General features: G+C 50.2%; 2 protein-coding genes and 1 long non-coding RNA gene across 4 annotated transcripts in view; 2 read left to right on the top strand and 1 right to left on the bottom strand.

The window, feature by feature from the left end:
• On the top strand, positions 684–9,859 carry LOC110396706 (serine/threonine-protein kinase PDIK1L-like). Of its 2 annotated transcripts, none has more exons than XM_021392542.1 (5): positions 684–747; positions 2,223–2,836; positions 3,873–4,089; positions 5,969–6,221; positions 8,187–9,859. In XM_021392542.1, exons 2-4 carry the CDS (start codon positions 2,291–2,293, stop codon positions 6,202–6,204), a joined length of 999 nt encoding a protein of 332 aa, XP_021248217.1. In that variant the 5' UTR covers positions 684–747; positions 2,223–2,290; the 3' UTR covers positions 6,205–6,221; positions 8,187–9,859. The 2 variants fall into 2 exon arrangements, with proteins under 2 accessions (XP_021248217.1, XP_021248218.1); XM_021392543.1 differs by lacking the exon at positions 684–747 and adding an exon at positions 1,153–1,715.
• Positions 10,243–13,982, top strand: LOC110396707. The gene is made up of 3 exons (XR_002437185.1): positions 10,243–11,770; positions 12,113–12,282; positions 13,394–13,982. It is a non-coding gene; the product is annotated as an uncharacterized LOC110396707 (long non-coding RNA).
• The window catches only part of ELP3 (elongator acetyltransferase complex subunit 3), an 87,591-nt gene continuing 86,864 nt past the window's right edge, over positions 17,781–18,507 (bottom strand). Inside the window, exon 15 of the mRNA XM_021390613.1 lies at positions 17,781–18,250. Within this exon, the coding sequence (XP_021246288.1) occupies positions 18,174–18,250 (77 nt within the window). The 3' untranslated portion in view covers positions 17,781–18,173. The remainder of the gene's footprint in view (positions 18,251–18,507) is intronic.

An 18,507-nucleotide genomic window follows, 5' to 3' on the forward strand; every position in this document is an offset into this window, starting at 1 on the left:
CTATCAAATCCTTATCTTTCCAGTCTGGAGATAAGGATGTTGCCGGGGTAGTGTCACAGTCCTTACTGAAATCCAGATAGATAGAACCAGCGGCTCTTCCCCTGTCTGTTGACACAGTTACACCATCACAGAAGGCCATGTCACATTGTCACCACCTGAAAACACTGCAAACAAGCTGGGAATCAGCACAGGCCTTCCCTGCATGGCCCAGAGTGGGGAGGCTGGGGGATGTGGGTGGTGAAATCACCCAAAATTTGGATGCAGCCCTCTCCCCCTCTTTCTGAGGCCAACAACTCTTAGGGGCTGCACCAGGACCATGTTGCAGAACCAGGAGGGCCAGTTCTCCCCAGCAATCTCCCAAAGAGGGATTCTGGGGCGCTCTGGGGCCCTCAGCTGGCTGGGGGTCCCCTTCCAAGACTCTGCCTCACTCCATAGGGGGCGAGCCACTCCATAGGGGGCGACCCGCGCGTTTTTCGGAGGTTCGTCCTTACCGGGCACCCGTAGCGCCGCAGAGGACTCTGAGATTTGTAGTTTCCTCCGCGCCGCCCTACCACCACGCAGGCGCAGAACTCCCCTGCCTGGGCTACGGGGAGGCGAACTGCTCGCCGATTGGTCCGGGCGAGAGGCCGGACACGCCTTCTCTGGCTTGTGATTGGTCAAACGGCGCATCCTCCCTTCTGATTGGCCAGCGATGGCTAATAGGCGGGGCGGCGAGGCGGCGGCGGGAATTGCGACGGCGGCGGTGCGGTGAGGAGAGAGATGGGGGAGGGAGGGGACGGGATGGGTAGGAACAGGGGAACGAAATGGGGCTAGGGGCCTGAGGGGCTGGTGAGGGCCGGGATGGGGTTAGAGGTGATGGGGGTACTTGGGGGCTGAGGAGGGCCTGGGCTGTGGGGGCACTGAGGGCCAAGGAGGGCCTGGGCTGGGGGAGGAGCAGAGCTGCTGCCCTTGGGGGGCTGTGGTGGGAGTGGGCTTGAGGAAGGCCGAGAGCTGTACTGTGGTGGCACTACTGAGGGCAGAGGAATGGGGTGGGAGAGGATTGGGTGAGAGGCTGGGGAAAAGGGGCCTGGAGGCGGGAGAAGTAGGGCCTGGAGGGGGAGCTGGGAGAGGGGAGGGCTTTTGCTGGGGTCTGGGCAGGGTTTGGGGTGGGAGGTATAAAGGGAGAGGGTTATGGGGATCGGGAGAGGGATGTTTGGGGCATGGTTGGAAAGCAGAGGAAGTTTTGGTCGAGGGAGAAGGAGCAGAACTTGGGGTGGTGTTGAGGTGCTTTGGAGAGGAGAGAGGTGGGAAAGGGTGCAGGGTTATGAGGGGATAGGGCTGGAGGGAAGCTTTGAGGAGGGACCAGGAGAATCCTGGAGGCCCAAATTAAGAGTAATGTGGGGTATAGGGATTTGGAGAGAGGAGTTGAGGTGGGACAGGGAGCTTCAGGTGAAGGGGAGATGTGACACAGTGGTCGTGGATGGGGCTGGAAGAGGCAGGGCTGGAGCAAAGGAGCGAGGGATGTTTCTACATGGAGCAGGGTTTGCTGGGGATGAGGCCTTGAGGATGGGAGGATGTAGGATGGTGGCTGACGAGGATGAAAGGGGAGGTTTGGGTGAGCACAGAGGATGTAAGCAGGAAGGCAGTGGGATGGGTTAGTGGTGGGTTAGGGGGTGGTTGACAGAGCTAAAAAGTTGGAAATGAAGGACTTGCAGCTGGCGTCAGGGCATGAACTGGTAGGAAACTGATGTAGGGAGGCACTGCGTCTGTTGATGGATCAGTATGGTCACATGGGGAAAAGTGAGGTTGAAACATCTGCCAAACAGGAGAGTTTGGGCTCACTTTGTTTCTTTAAAAGTCAATTCTGTTCAAGTCAGTTCAGCTGTTACCCAGGAGGTCTTGTCCTCCCCTTCCTGCCCTGCTCAGTGAACGTGTCCACGTCGCCCTTTTTCTTTCTCACAAAACTTGCTCTGCTGTGGACGGATCAATGTCACTTCCCATGCTGTTGTGTCCTACTGTGCAGTCAGCATTATACTTGATAATGCCTCGTAGTTACCATGGATATTGGCTCCCTCTTAAAACCCTGCTCTGGCTGTCAGTCCTTGTGCAGCTGCAGCGTATAATGATGTACATACCTCTAAAATTGACTCCAGTTGGAAGTATTTGCACTTGATAGTTGGTGAGCTGCTAGATTTAGGAGTTTTAAGCTTTTCATCCTCTTCTTTTCTCGGATTTTGCTGCAGGTGGCAACTGATTGTCATGTCTTCAAACATTTCCCTCTGATTTGCTGTTCACTGGGCCAAAGTGAGAGATGGCTACGGAAGCCAAGTACAGCATTATTCGGGAAGTGGGCCGAGGGAACTATGGGGTGGTTTATGAGGCAATTGTTAACAAAACCAGAAGCAAAGTAGCTGTGAAAAGGATGCAGTGTAACGTGCCTGAAAACGCAGAGCTGGCTTTGCAAGAGTTCTGGGCCCTGCAAAGCATCCAGAGGCAACATGAAAACGTGATCCAGTTGGAGGAGTGTATCCTGCAGAACGGCCAAGTCTTTCAGCCCATTAGTCACCATTACAGGAAGTCAGACAGCCACTTGCTGCTGATTGAGACCTGCCTGAAAGGGCGGAGGTGCATGGACCCCAAATCAGCCTGCTTTCTGTGGTTTGTGATGGAGTTCTGTGACGGTGGGAACATGAACGAGTACCTGCTGTCCCGCAGCCCAGATGCCCAGCTGAATAACAGCTTCATGCAGCAGCTCAGCAGCGCTGTGGCTTTCCTGCACAGGAACCAGATTGTGCATAGAGACCTGAAAACAGACAATATTTTGATCTCTCATGAACGTGGAAATCCCATAGTAAAGGTAAGGGAATAAAACTTGGCTGTGACGAGTTTGTCATCTGTGTGCTCATGCATTACATGCTGGGGAGTGGTCTCTGGTAAATTTTGTGATACGCTCTCCTTGTAGCCTGTAATAAACTGTATTCAGAACATCTGATGTCACGCGTGGGCTGGCTTTCAGGCGACTTGGAAGGACATTTAGATCACGATGGCATGTGTCTGTAACATAATTCTTGTGCTACTTGTGCAGTTCAGGGTTGTCTAGCTTCTGCACGCTAGATAATCAGAGAGATCACGATCAGCCAAAGATGAAGCAATATTTTCTCTTCCCTTAAACTTTAAGAACATACCGTCCTGTTACAACAGCTGACACTTCTAATATTGCTGCCTCAAGCACATATTGATGTTCAGGGAGGCGGGGAGTTTGTGTGGGCTGATGCCCTGACTGAGGTAGAGATAGCCAGCTGCATTTCTGGTAGCACCAAACTAAAACTCTGTTAATTTCTCTAAAAAGCAGCTGTAAATCTGAAAGCCAGCTTGCTGCTCAACTTTCAGTCCCAAGAGCTCCTGTAGCTGGACATAAAATAATAGCTCAGTGCATTGCAGATAATTTATGTCTTGACCACTTAGATCGATAGCAGTATTTATACTTGGACCTGTAGAGCCATCGGGGGACATTTAAATCAATGTCATCTTAATCACTGGATAATAACAGTGATGGAAGAGATTCAGAGTGCTCACCGTGGAACAGTAAGAGCCACCTCTGCTATAACTGTGGTTGGAGGTATGTTAATGCCCGATTAGATTTAGTTAGAATGAGCATCATAGAAAGATGACAACCAGACACTGGGTTTCTTCATCCTAGGGAGAAGAGCAAACAACGGGGAAGGAGTGGGGAGTGAGCATCTCGCAGGAAATATCAGCTCTCTGTCCCCCTAGGGTTGCTGTTAGTGCCACGATAGATTTTGGAGTGGAATTTATCGAGCTGCTGTTTGTAAATGAGCTCGTGAAGTCGGTGTTTGTGAGTAGCTGCTATTTCTTCTCATCTTGTGTTGCAGGTGGCAGATTTTGGCCTCAGCAAGGTGTGTCGGGGGAAAGGGAACGTGAACCAGCACCGCTTCTCCTCTGCGTGTGGGTCAAACTTCTACATGGCTCCAGAAGTGTGGGAGGGACACTACACAGCCAAGGCTGATGTGTTTGCCCTTGGGATCATTTTCTGGGCTATGGTGGAGAGGATCACCTTCCGAGATGGAGATACTGAGAAGGAATTGCTTGGTGAGGATCAGTGCTGCCCTGTTGTCTGTAGATGTTCTGTAGGGATCCTCTGGGAGGTTTCTACCAGTCGCACTTGAGCATGTTGCTGGATGTGGCTCTTGTCAGGAATCTGCACGAGCCCTGCATTTTTCTCCCACGAGTGCAGAGCAGTCTCCCTTTCCTCTAGCACGCGTTGCTCCTAATTTGGCTGCTTTTCATATAAAGTTTCCAGAACTGGAAGGTATACCACTAGGGCAGAGGGAATGCTGCTCATGCTTGCAAGTCATTATTTTGTTCAGAAGATCATTCCTTCTGCCAGCAAATGCATGTGGTTTTGTTTTCTCCCAAGAATACTCTTGGGGATATGAAGCTTAAGGGGAAGGCTGCTTTTTGGCTTCCTTGCTGTCAGCCTTTCCTTACTCTGAGGAACTCTCTTCAGAAGTGGGATTGGCTCTTATGGACCCCAAGGAATTTCAAGACAGAAAACTACTGGTGAGGTTTCTGTCTTACAGCTCTGTTCTTCTACAGATTTACCACCTGTAGTCTACCATTAGCTCAGAAATGCTTTGAATGCTCCTAGAACCTGCCTGGAACTGGGCTTATGAGTTTGCCTGTACCCTTGGTATATCCAAGCGATGGGATCACTTGGCTCCTTGGAACATCCTCCCAGTGCTTCAAGTTGTATACTTGGAAGGGATGTTTAGATGAGCTCTGCTGCTCTCTGGCTGAGTTTCCTCTGCTTAGAGATGCAAAATCTCACGGGGCTGACTCGTCCAATGGCCCGCTCTCTGTCCGCCTCCTTCTTCCAAATCCCCCACATGTATGCACGCTTGAAATACTTTGTACTAAATGATTTCAGGAAAGTATATTGCAGTGGAAAATCCATCTCGAGAGGAGAGAATGCCAGTCATGCACATTAGCATAATAATTCAAGACATCTACTCAGTCCCTGAGACCACAGAGTACCTCTCTGTCTTTTCAATGCTTAAATTCTGAACCTAAAAGGAATTTCTATGTAGGAACTTTGAGAAGCTTTTGTGCTGCCCCTTTAAATTTTTTTTTTTTAATGGGCTCCGTTCTAATTTGTATTATTTATTTCTTTTCAAAACGCCAAACACTGATAAATGTTTTAGTTCCTGCCTACAAAAACAAGCAAATGGCTGCAGCTGAGACCAAAGCACGAGCAGATTTCATTAAAATAGCTACCCGCCAACCTGAGATAAGGAGTTTGTGTGGCCAAGCTTTTCCATCCACAGACAGGTCACTGCCTTTGAAACATTTATTCTTCACTTGGTGCAGGGGCAGAACAGCTTGAGTGAGCAAAGCTGTTTTGACTGTCTGTTTTGGAAGCCGGTTAATCATTTTTCAACAACCGGTGAAATTATTTAGATTACCGGGAGTAAATTTACATTTCCCTTCCTTAATCTTGCTGAGGAGAAGTTGGCTAACGGTAAATGGCGTACGCTGTCATTTTAATTGAAAATCATTTGACTTACTGAGCAAATAAGTTTCGTCTTTAACTCTTTCGAGTCACCTGCGCCAAGCGCAGTCTGCTTCCTTCCCTCTTCTCGAGCTTCCAGGTCTGCTGGTGGGGTGGAACAGCAGAAAATGGACGAGGTTCACTTCACCAAGTGCTTGGCAAGCGTGCCATGCTGAGGTTTGTTTCCACTCGTGGCTAGGCACGCAGCCTTCTGTGACATCTTGATTACTGTAGGAAAGCCGAAGCCTGTTCCGATAACAGCCTCTCGCTATGTTTGCCTTGGCAGTCGCTTCTAATAAGTGATCTTTTTGGTGATCTTTCAGATGTTTTGTTTCCCAGACTGTCTGTCTGTGCTCTACAAGGCAGTGCTTTGTGTAGACTTCTCTCGTATAAGCTGACTCCCTTCTCACCTGTATTCAGGAACTTACATCTGCCAAGGCAAGGAGCTTATTCCTCTTGGGGAGGCGTTGCTGGAGAATCCCAACCTGAAGTTACAAATTCCTCTGAAGAACAAGAAGTCCATGCCGGATGATCTCTGCAAGCTCCTGCACGACATGCTAGCTTTTAACCCAAAGAAGAGATTGGATGCCTTCCAGCTGGAAGTCCGAATCAGGCAAATCTCCTACGGCAAGAAGTGCCAACGCTCCCTCTCATAGAGACAAAGGGCATGCAGGTTAGTGTCTCTGCCAAGCTCCTCTCTGTCTTGTGTGAGCAGACAGGGGACTTCTTGTTGTTGACCTTCTGGCCAAAGCCCTCTATATCAAACGCGACCCGTAGCGGTTGTGAAAACTTGGCGCTGGGTAGATGTGGTCAAACTGGAAGAAAAAAAAAAAAAACATTTGGTTGAATTACCTCTAACGAAGAGACTTTTGCCTCTTTCATGGTGTGTGCTCAGGGAATTGGCTGTGCTGGGCCTTGAGCTGTCTGTGTTTGATCCAGCCTGGCCTTTGCCCTAAATCCCAACGGTTTCCATAAATGATCTGTCATCGCTCCAGCGTTTACCTGTGCTGGTGTTGGTTCATTTAGTAACACGTTTGATAACTAAATAAAACCCAGAGTGAGCAGAGGGTCAGAGTTGCTGTATATTTGTAGCTGTGCACCTTAAGTACGTTTAGGTATAATAGACATCATCAGATTAAAGACATTTTGTAATTGACACAGCCCTTTGCAATACCAATACGTTTCTGATCGCTGTCATGCTCTTGACCGCGTGACAGACTTCTCCTTTAGCACAAAGGTTTTTTTCCTTCCCAGATGTTTACCCACTCTGAACTATTTTATAGGGAACAGTGGTAACCTTAGCAGCGTTTTCTTTGGCAGGCAGACTTCCTATCCAAGGTTTGTTGGTTCCACCAAGGCTGGCTCCTCCATCTCTGCTGCATGCAATTAACCACTACCTCCAGATGAGTCTGTCCAGGTCCTTGTAAAGCACCAGCTTTTACTATCTAATCTGGAAGTCTTCCTCCTGATGCGTTCCAGAATCACTTCTTTCATATCTGTATTCATCTTCTTATAATTACTTTGTATCCCAAAGCCCTTTCTGACTTGAGCTGTTTCAAATCAATAACAGTTTGGGTTACAGCAGTGACTTTTGTTCACGGATGCGTGACCTATATTTTCAATTACCCACTTTCATCCCCTCTCAGTCAGAAGAAACAGTGAATGACCCTGAATATTTCTGTCCTTCCTTACAATCAGGATACCTCCAGCTTTGTATCCTTGGCTCGCTTCCTATTGTGGCAAGGATGTTAGTGAAAACACTTCATTAACAAGTCCGTTGCCGGTGCCAATCTTGATAAAACTCTGCTCTAGCCTCTTCATTTCTGAATTATCCATTTCAGTTTTCCCTTGGGCCTGGTTAACTGCCTTGTGTTTTCCTCTTTGCTAATTGCAGTCCTCTCCTGTTTATCTAGCAAGGCCTCGTGGTACTACAGCAAATGCTTCACTGAAATCTCAGAGGGCAAGGCCAGCACTACTTGGTACCCAGGGAAATAGGTTTTGTTGCTGAAAACCACTTGATTCATCTGCAGTTCTGGGGAGTCCCACCTGCACCAGGAGGCCTGGCACTGTGCCACACAACACCATTCACAAGCCATTGAGGTGCTGTTGATTGCTGTATGGACTGGACATTAAAACCAACTTGTTTCCCAAAAATGGGGCTGTCCTAATGGGGGTGTCCTTCTTAGACACCAGCACACGGGTGCTTCGGTCTGGAAAACAGACCTATTTCATATTGCATATCCTCCTTCCCTAATCTAAAATCAGGACTAGTGCAGAAGCTGGAGTGGGGTTTCTCATGCTGCCAAATCTAGGTGCTTCAGAATAAACTCTCAGATGGGAAGCTTGGATCAAATAAGGCCTACCTTTCCCATAGGGCCATGGGAAGGTATAGGGCATCTCAGGATGGTGTGAATAACATCTAAATGAGTTTTGTTCTGTGAATTTAAAGACTCCTGTCATCTGAGGAGTCTTTATGTTAAATAATGCTGAAACCAGGACTGTGTGCCTGCTCTGTGCTGTTCCCTGAACGTGTGCTATTGCTACTGAGGCAGAATGGTGGGCATGGGGACCTTTGGGACTGGCCGCTCTTCCTGCCAAGTAGTGCATTACTTTGCAACTTTACATGTTTCTTTTGTAGGTGTTGAGTCCCACTGTGCTCTGGAGGCCTTGGAGACGGTGAACGACTGATTTCCTTCGGAATGAGCAGATCCATCGTGAAAGATGGACACGGAAACCTTGCTGGCTTCCAGTTTCCCCAAACGGTTTTATTTAAAGGGACAGTAACTTTATTTATTTGTACAGTAATTTTAAGAGAATTACACAAACGTTATTTCTATGCAAACTTTCCTTTTTCTTTTCTTTTTTTTTTTAAACATGTGTTCTTTAACGCAGCAAGTAGCGTAGGTGAAACCCTGGCTGGGATGACCATAACTGTTTGGCTCCACGTGGCACAGGAGTTTCAGAAGTGGTTTTCTTTAAGAAAACCCTCGTGCATCTTTCTGTTCCCACTCTGTGCCTGCCCTGTTGGAGGATCCCAGAGAAATGGGCACAAACAGTCTCATGACTGGCACCTCTGCCCCCGCTGCGTGTTGACTAGCTCTCAGCCCTGGCTGATAAGGCTGCGTTGCTCATCCTTGGCACGGAAGACAGGAGTTGTCTTTGCAAGGTTGAATTGGAGTTTTCTGTGTGATTCCTCACTTTGTGTTGCTGGGCCACGTAACTGAGCGCTGTCTGTGGGATGAGCTGGCACAGCGTTTGGTGGCTGTTCCGAAAAGTTTGGACAGAAACAAAAATGTATTTTCCCCGCAGTAGCTTTTGAATATTCTTGCTTAGACGAACTAAAATGCTTTCTTAAAATAAATACAAAGAATGTTAAAGATGCCAACTCTTGATTAGAACGTATGCGTCACTAACACTTAAAGTAGTTTAAGGAATCATGCTTCCTGCTGTGTTAGCTGCTTGTGCCAGCTGTTCTTACAAGAGAAATGAAAAGGACTGAACTGGAATCTTGGCAGGTAAATGGGGACTCTGATTTGCACCCTGTTTGAAAAATATTTTTATGGGTCTGCAAACTGCTGCTGAGCTTTTCTTTCCTTAAGAAGCTGGGAGCTCCCCAGAGCTTCCTCCTGCGCTCCTCTGTTGTGCAGAGCTGAAATGGTGTCCTTCAGGGACAGCTTCCCCTCATAGGAAAGGAAGAAATTGCCAAAAGAAAGGTAGCTTGGCGGGCCCCTTTGCCACGCAGCAGACCTTGGCTAACTGTGTGTTTCTCCTTCCTGTAAGATTGTGATTGCAGGTGAGAGGGCTGCTTGTAAGTGGTGTCACAAGCCTGTTTCCCGGAGAGGATCTTTCCTCCTGCTGTCCTGCTCAAACAAGCAGCAGTTGACCTGTAACAGATACCTAAGGGATTACTCCACGGTGTTCCCTGAGAACAGCTGTTGGGAGAACGTAAGAAAAAAAAGAAGTCAAACCATTCAACTCAGCCTGACTTCTGGACTTAAGAGAATCCCTAACGCGGTGGTGCTGCTGGGTGAGGGGTGTGCAGCAAGGAAAGACCAGGTGCTCTGAAGCTTGTTTGGCTCTTGAGGCCTCTGCTGGAGGTTGGAAGGGATGTGCAGGTTGGGGGTCTGTGTCTCTTGCCCGAGAGCTTTCAACACGTGGAAAAAAATGTGGGGTGTGAGAACGGTTGTTGACTCCCTGTTTTGCCATGCTAGGCTATCATCCTCCCAGCTGCTGATGGTTTTTTTTTTAGCTCTCTGTACCTCACCGGAGTCTCTGTACTTGATAAATTAATAAAATGCTGTGGGTTTTGTAGTTGGTCTTGTTGTGTTTTTCTTACTAATGCGTTGGTGCGCAGTAATACTTTTAGCGTCTCTTTTTAAAGAGTGTCATCTGCGGTGACAGTTTAGTGGGTCTTACACCTAGTGAATTGGTAAATGAACGTATGCAATGACAACCTCTAATTTAAATGACTGCTCGGGGAAGGTGGGGGAGAATCCTGGAGCTGCTGGCTGTAGCTCTCTGGAAACAAGCTTGCTATTCAGTAGTGATCTGAAGGGTAGGCTTAATGTCTGCAACCAGGAGGGAACAGAATAAAATGGGAGCGTGTGAATCCACGGGATTCCCTGGGCTCAAAAGCTGTGCGAGGCTCTCACTGATGTTACAACAAAAGAAAACGTGGGGAAGAGTTTGACAAAGGCAACTTGGGGGTGGGGGGAGAGGGTGGGAGCTTGTTCAGTCAGGTTTGTTACGGAGATGATGAATGCCTACTCATGAATGCACCTTCTCTCCTTGTGCAGAGGGACGTGGAGGTGCATGGCTGAACTCTGTGATGGTGCCAGAAGTCTGAGAGTGCTCAGATCATGCGAAGCTCTGGGAGATGCATCCGTGAGCAACTACTGAACAGTGATTTAGAGCAACCTTACAGTCAGGGAGTTCCTACACTGCTGCTGTCTCTGAGGTGCCCTGTTCCCAAACAGCTTTTCTTCCTTCTCAAGGCCCTTTGGGCTGAACCCTTCCTCCCTGTACAGCATCAAACCCCAAATATTCTTGCGTATCCCTCCCGCTGCGGCCAAGTAGCTGGGGCTTTGTGAAAGCTGCTGCTTCAGTGGTGGTGATAGCTGCTGGAATGACTCGAAGTGCACTCAGGAGAGCGTTGCTGCCAGCTGCATCGCTGGCTAGTGGGGCTGCAGTGGGTGCTCAGCACCCTGCTCGTGTGCTTTGGTGCTGTTGTTTTTTTTTCCCTAGGTCAGAGCACAGACGCCGGTGACTAAGGATGCACCACGCCACTTATCACCTGCAGTCAGCCTCTCTTGGAGAAAAAAAGAATGGAGAGGAACGCGGATCTATGATTCAGCTTTGTGTTTCAAGAGAGGAGACAGGGAGGGTGAAGTTTCGTTCTCCTGCTGTGGCTGGGAGAAATGGGTGAGTTGCTCCTCGTTTTTCTCTCTCCTGTGACGAGCGTGGTGTGCATCAGAGCAGTTGGTTGGAATAGCCTCTGAATGCCATTTGTCCTTTGCAGGCAGGCGCTTAAATTGATTGCTTTGGGTTAAGGATGCTTCAGACTAGTTAACTTCTTTTTTTTTTTTTTTCCAGCAGGACAAAAATAACCACTCACAGAGATGGAAGGTAGCTAGGGGCTGAATTCATCAAGGGAGGAATTGAATACCTGCTACTGTCCCAGTCAGGATGAAGTCGGTTTGATGCTGTTCTGTTTTTCTCTCAAATTAAGCGCTGCATCCAAATTATTCATCAGCAGCACCCTCCATTCATCACAAATTCCAGCTCATCTCAGCTGCCAGCAGAAGGTCTTTTTCCTGTGCTTGTTAAATACAGCATAGGAGCAGGTACTGTTACAGCTTCTGGGAAGACGTTGGGGAAATAAATGCACAGGTGTGTTTATCACAAGGAATAATAAGGGAGCTCCGGATGCCTGTCACCGAGCAGCTATCTACGGGCAGCCAACATGCAGATGGGGCAGCTCTAGGGATGCATCATCTGAAGGGGGCATGGAGCGGGTTGCATTAAGTGCCTTGTCTCAGCAGGGGCTCAACATGAGATAAGGAGAACAGATCTGCCAACCCATGCGTGCAGCCAGGGTGGGAGGGAGCGACAAGCCAGAGCCGATTCCCCAGCATCAGCTGCTGGAATCTGTTTCACAAAGTGCCCATCCTTGCGTGATCCTGATTCGTCAGCCAGAACTGCTCCCTTGTGCGGAGGGCTCAGGTGAGCAACTGAATTTCCTTGGGGTGGCAAGGTTAGAGCAAAGCACTGATGTGTGTGTGCAGTGAGCCAGGCGTGTGGCTCACGGACTGAACCTGGAAAGACAGCTTTGCAGTGGCAGTTAGCTATGGGTATGTCCTAACCTACCACAGGCACAAAGCCCATCCTTACTGCTACATCCATCGGAGGATAAAGGCTATTTCCTACCCAGAAAGCCAGTGTTTGTGGCAGCCTCATCAGGCAGTTGTGCCTTTGGCACTGAGTTCACATTCTTAAATGAGCTATGTTGTTCCTCCTCACTCCTCCCCAACTTAGAATACATTTCTCCTTTGTTTCACTAAATAGCTGCTGCCTTCTCCTCAAAGGAGCCTGCTTCTGTAGCACACAAGACACGCCGGTGTATCTGCATTCTATTTGCAAAGCATGATACAGGTACTTGCAGCCAAAATGTAAAGACAGCCACGTGCCCTGGCTGATGTTGTGCAGGAACATCATCAAGAGTTGGATGTGAAAAGGTAATGAGCCTGCATAGTTCGATCTGTCAGTCCCTGTTGTTCTTTCAGGATTCTTCATACACTCTTAATTGATTTTGCTGAGGCTTTTTGAAGTTGGAAGCGGTGCTTTTCTCCCTTTAAGCTCTCCTTTATTCTCACAGAGCTGCAGGATCAGAGAATTTAGATTAAGTTGGTTTTAAATGGAAACAATTTGTAGCCTGTGGCATTGTTCACACTTCCTAGCAGCCCGACTGCCATGGAGGCCAGGCCAGAGGGGAGGTGAGAGCTTCTGTGCTGACATGGTGGCAATAGGACATGGGTTTAATACCCACAGCCCATCCATGTTTTCCCTGTTGCATCTTTTAAACCAGCAAGGCAGCAGTTTTCCTACTGGATTTGTGGATGCCTTGTGTAAGCTGAGCCATGATGTGAATTCCAGCCCTGTATAACAGGTGACACTGACACCCTGTGCTGGCATTGGGACCTGGTTTCATGCCCTTGCCACCTTCTCTTTACAACCTCCCCTCGTCCCAGCTAACATGGAGAAGTTGCCAACCCAAATAGCATCAGGATTTACTTCAAGAAAATATGCCAGTGGGAAACAAATTCCTACAACGGCTTTGCTACGTGCAGTGATGGAGGGGTTTGAGGTCCTAGTGTAAGGGGAGGGGGAAGAATCTCCTACAGATGCTCCTGCAGGAACATGTGGGAGCTCAAATTTCCCCAGGCAGGAGGAGATTTCAAAGGGCTATGAGAGGCACTGAGCCCTCACAGGGCTGCAGAAGGGGCTAGGGCCTCGCTCTGGCACCCGGGAAACATCAGTGAGTGCTACAACACTTGCTACAACTCACCCTGAGCAAACCCACGCCCCTGAGACAAGGCAGGGGAGACAGGCAGCAGTGTCAATAAATCGATGGCAAAACAACTTCCTCCACCTGGGAAAGGGCTCGAGGAGCCCAAGGACTTTGTGCTGCCGCTTACCTCAGGTCTGGCTTTGTTTTTATTTTTTTCAAACCGCTCGCTTCTCACTCTCACTAAGCAGAGCCGATCGTGACTGCTGTATTTTTTTTTTTTTTAAATCCAGCTCCTTTCTGTCTCCTGCTCTTCCTCATTTAATTTTCTTTCCTTACAGAGTCGTGGCAGATTCCCCGAGCCCCTGGTGCGCCGGCTTATTGCACCGAAGGCAGGAGGCAGCCCCTCCTGCTGCTTGCACCAAGGACGTGAGCAAAGAACAAATCCCAGGCTGGCAGGAGGGGATCGCTCCTTGGGCACAGGTCAGGTGCTGCCCTGCATCACTGCTCGCACTGCACTCAGTGCCTGCTGCTTTTAGGGCAGGAGGCTTCCCACTGCCTGGTGGCTTTGGGTATTTCTGGGTTATTTGTGTGGTTCTTTTTTTTTTCTGTTTGTTTGTTTCCAGTTCACTTTTTTTCTTAATGGATAGAGCTGCTGGGGTTCCAGGAAGCGGCGCAGCTAAGTGTGGCTTTGGGTTACCAGCTGGACACAGGAGGTGCCAACTCGAAGCTGAAAATGGATATTCTTCATTTCCCCCCAAGCTGAACAACATTTGTTCTGCTAAATTCATCCCTTTCAAATAGAGATGGGCCTGCTGGACGTATAGATTGCCCTTTATGTGAACGACAGCAGCGCAGATCAGCTGCCTTGCTATGGCCATCTCCTTAGACATGGTGCCTCTTGTTTCATAGAGTCACAGAACGGTTGGGTTGGAAGGGACCTTAAAGCCCCCCCTCCCCCCCCCCCACAACCCCTGCTGTGGGCTGGGTGCCCCCACCAGCTCAGCCTGCCCAGGGATCCATCCACGCTGGCCTTGGGCACCTCCAGGGATGAGGCACCCACAGCTCTCTGGGCAGCCTGTGCCACTCCAGTTGTGGATGCTCTGTAAGCAGTGCTTTGTCTTGGCCACCTGAGGCTTGAATACTTTGGTTTTTTTGGGTTTTCTTTTTTGGGGGGGTGGCATCTTCCCCCCTGCTCTTATATTTCGTGTTACTCCAGGTGCAGACAAACATCCTCTTCCTGGAGCTGCTCTCTTTCTTTGCATGAAAATGTTGTTGGATTGCTGCGTTCACCTCATTCCCTGTGCCTCACGTGGCAGATAGCTGGAGGGAGCAGCTGGGGGCAGAAACCACTTCAGCCAACAAAGCTGCAGGCGGAGAGCACGGGTATTGCACCAGGACAGCCATCAAGACAACCTGCTGCGTGCGTCCCCACTGCTGGGGATACAGCGCGTGGGGTTGTGCAGGTGCATGCACATCTTTGCTGCAGAGTGATGCCCGTGGGGTTCTTGGGCTGGAGCTGGGCACCAGAGCAGTGCAGAGCAGCAGCAGAGGGGTGGCTCGGTGTGATGGTGACACAGGGAGAAAGCAGAGGGGCCCGGAGCTGCTGCAGAAATGCAGGCACGTCCCTGCCTGTCCCCGTGCTGCTCGTTCAGAGCTCGCTCGCAGCGGGGGCAAGAGCTGGGGGCAGCAGGAAAGGAACCCACTGCGCAGCCCTTGTGCGGAGAGCAAAGAGGTGCACTTAGCAGGCACTTGTGAAGCACTACCAAGGCAGGGCAGGAGGTAATTTTCAAGCGACGACGAAAGGCATATAAATAGAAGCAAGAGAAATATTGAAGCTGGCAGGGCCGCTTCGCAGATCAGAAAGCACAGAGCTGCAGTGAGGGAAGCAAGGCGTGTGCCCCGGGCCCTGATTGCTGCTCCAGCTGCACCAGTAACAACTTGCTTTCCTTATGGTTTCTTGCTTGATTTTCCCATTAGCCGTGCTGGGTGCAGGCAGGGAGGTGCAGCCCTTCCTGGTGCTCTCCTGCTGGACAAGCATCATCCTGGGAACCCGTCAGCCTGACCCAGGCTGTGATGGGTTGATGAGATTTTGCCATCTTTCAACCTGCAGCAATCCAACTCGGAGCCTTCCCACCCCGGGCTGCCTTGCCCTAGCTGTGGGAGCAGCCACTGCCCTTTGCTTTTACAGGCAAATCCCTTTTGCTCAACTTACGGCTGGTTTGCTTAAGCTTCTGTTTGCTTAATCTAATGCCTTTGCCTCTAACTTTGGAGGGAGAGGGAGCTGCAGCTTGTCCACCCCCTTTTTGCAATTAACTGCAGGATGCAATTAGCTGATTTCCTACCCCACTGTTCTGTAGGAACGAGCTACCTGTTCTGCTGCAGATGCTGCTCAAAGGATGGGAGAACAAAGTGATGTAAAACCACCCAACCTTTCAGAGTAGCGTCCAAGATAATGTTTCAGCCAACTCAAAGAATCTTCACTGTAGGGGAGCTGGGGATGCTCTGCCACCCCTGGGTGCTGGTCCCCGCTCTGTGCCTTGTCCCCAAGCACCCAGCACTCCCTGACACAGCCGTCGTTAAGCACTGCTTTTATTGCACAGTGCTGCCGTCTGCTAGCAAGGAACCGGTGCCTTATATCAGTGCATGCTTATTAAATTTACAATTCATCATCAAAATCTTACGACGTTGTTTTGCAGGGAAAGGCTTCTGTGAGGCTTGCTTCTTTTAATACCAACATAAAGGCTTCAAATGGTGCAATGTGTGTCGAAGCAGCCTTCAATCTCCCCCGAGCCCTCCGGCGCTGAAGCCCACGTGACGGGCAGGCAGCGCACCGCAAAGTGCAAATTACGGGTCCCAAACAGCTGCACTTCACCTCAACGTGTGAAATTTGTCACCAGACAGCACTAATGCCTCGGAGGGAACGGCCTGGCTGAAAACATGAGCACAGCCAGCTCTTTGCAAGGAGGTTGGTGCGAGCGGCTCGGCCCTGCTGAGCCCACTCAGTGCCCACAGCCCCAGTGGACTCCCCAGTTTGTTACGTGGGTGACCCCACGCTGCCCCTTTGCCCACCCTCTGTTAACTAAGCCCAGCCCCAGGGGAGCTCACAACGCTTCGAGCAGCAGCGTGGCCAAGATCCCAACAGCCCCTTTTCTCTTCCAGGATTTCAAGTTGCTTTTTCTTCTCCCATTTTCTCAGCTGACCCCTATCCCAAACCACAGCCGCGCACGGAGAATGGCACTGGGCTTTGGAGGAACTCCTCATCTCCAGCAGAAGGAAAAGCTCCAGGAGAGGCACCGACGCTGTGTGTTTGGCCACATCTACCCCAATGGGGCGGCTGGATGCATCGCACCCCAACCTGCAGCTCTGCAGCCTGCCCAGCGAGCCGCACAGCCTGAGACCACGGAAAGAACACACAAAGGGCGAGCTAAAAATAAGACCGAGGAAGAAAGAGGCTTTATTTATTTATTTGATGAAGCTGCTGGTAAACTTAAAAAGCTTTGGCCTGAAAGAAATAAATGTATCCGGCGTGTCCTTTGCCAGGGGGCTGAGCCTTCAGATACAAAGTGCTGAGCTTTTCCTACCTGGAGATGAAGGCTGGTGGAGCCGAGCACGTCAGCGTGATTCATAATGCACGGCAGCACCAGAACAGCCCCGTTCTGGGGAGAACGTTGAGGATTCAGCACAGAAATCACAGTGCATCCGTCTTCCTCTCCTGTGCTTTGTGGTGGCAGAAGCTTAACGGGCCCCACTTACCGGCAGTGCTTTCCATCATCTCCTGATGAATTAATCCTGACTCAAAGCAGCATGGACGAGGGAGAACGGTGGGTGCTGGACACCTTGCCCCAAGCAAGGCTTCTGCCCCTGCTGCCACACAGCGTTCTTGTGCCCAGAGCACTGAGTTACAGGATGGAGGAACAGGAAATTGAGTGTGGAAATGAACAGAACTGGAGGGAGGCCAATGGAGGCTGGTTACGGTGCAGGAGTAGAATCAGAATCATAGAATTAGCTAGGCTGGAAAAGACCTACAGGATCATCCAGTCCAACCATCCACCTACCACCAATAACCCCACTAAACCATGTCTCTCACCATGTCTCTCTCATGTTTCTTGAACACCTCCAGGGACGGTGACTCCACCACCTTCCTGGGCAGCCCGTTCCAGCGCCTGACCACTCTTTCAGAAAAGTAGTATTTCCTAATGTCCAGCCTAAATGTCCCCGACGCAACTTGAAGCCATTCCCCCTCGTCCTGTCACTAGTTACAAGAGAGAAGAGGCTGACCCCCAGCTCACTACAACCTCCCTTCAGGCAGTTATAGAGAGCGATGAGGTCTCCCCTGAGCCTCCTCTTCTCCAGACTGAACAATCCCAGCTCCCTCAGCTGCTCCTCATCAGCCCTGTGCTCCAGACCCCTCACCAGCTTTGTCGCCCTCCTCTGAACACGCTCCAGGGCCTCAATGTCTTTCTTGCAGTGAGGAGCCCAAAACTGGACACAGTATTCGAGGTGGGGCCTCACCAGGGCTGAGTACAGAGGGAGAATGACTTCCCTACTCCTACTGGCAACACTATTTCTGATACAAGCCAGGATGCCATTGGCCTTCTTGGCCACCTGGGCACACTGCTGGCTCATGCTCAGCCAAGTGCTGACCACCCCCCCAGGTCCGTTTCCTCTACTCAGTCTTCCACCCATCGAAGTGCACTGCTTGGAATGGAGAACAAGCCACAGCAGTGTAAATAAATATGCACAGAGCAGGAATTCAATTATGTTGCAGAATAACCCACACAATTACAATCCATATTAAAAGCCCAACGGTGGCATCGTAGAAATAACGGACATTTTTCCACGCTAGGCTGCCTTACAGGGCGCCCTTCAGTTCACCTGTGCTCCAGTCCTATATTGTAACACAGCAAAGCCCTGGAGGCATATGTGATGTCCACCACCCCCTCCTGGGGCAAAGCACACCTCAGGAGAACCGTGCTCCCCCTACGCTGCCACGGGCACGAGCAAGTCCTTTGCAGCTAGCAAGTCTTTGGTTTTCAGCATCCAGCCACCACCGTGAGCCTTCCTCCTGGCTCATCTGTGTCCTCTCCTTGCAGCAGGTGGGGCGAGGGCCTGCTGGGCTCACTGCAGCCTTTTCACCATGTAGGGGCCCTCCAGCTCGTAGCCGATCTTCCTGTAGTAGTTCCTCGTGCCAACACCTGCGAGGAGAACGACAAAGCCTTAATGCAGTGTTTTATCTGCCCTGCCCTCTGTGCTGAGAAAAGCTGCGAGGGAGAGAGGAAGGGAACGGCAGCGAACCGCATCTGGGAGATCAGACAAAATCCAAAGGCGGGCTCCCGGGAGCAGGCAGCCCAGCTGCAGGCACCTCTACCAGGAACTGAAGGGCTCTAGAGCCTGGCAGGCTCTGTCCCAGCGCTCCTAGAAATGAGCTCAGCTCCACTTCAGCTCGACAAGT

The sequence above is a fragment of the Numida meleagris genome, chromosome 3, assembly GCF_002078875.1.
Source record: "Numida meleagris isolate 19003 breed g44 Domestic line chromosome 3, NumMel1.0, whole genome shotgun sequence".
Lineage (NCBI taxonomy): Eukaryota > Metazoa > Chordata > Aves > Galliformes > Numididae > Numida > Numida meleagris.

Coding starts and splice junctions, on each gene's coding strand:
- LOC110396706 (XM_021392542.1), top strand. CDS start 2,291: ATGGCTACGGAAGCCAAGTACAGCATTATTCGGGAAGTGGGCCGAGGG. Junction 2,837..3,872: donor GTGGAAATCCCATAGTAAAG/GTAAGGGAATAA, acceptor CTTGTGTTGCAG/GTGGCAGATTTTGGCCTCAG. Junction 4,090..5,968: donor TACTGAGAAGGAATTGCTTG/GTGAGGATCAGT, acceptor ACCTGTATTCAG/GAACTTACATCTGCCAAGGC.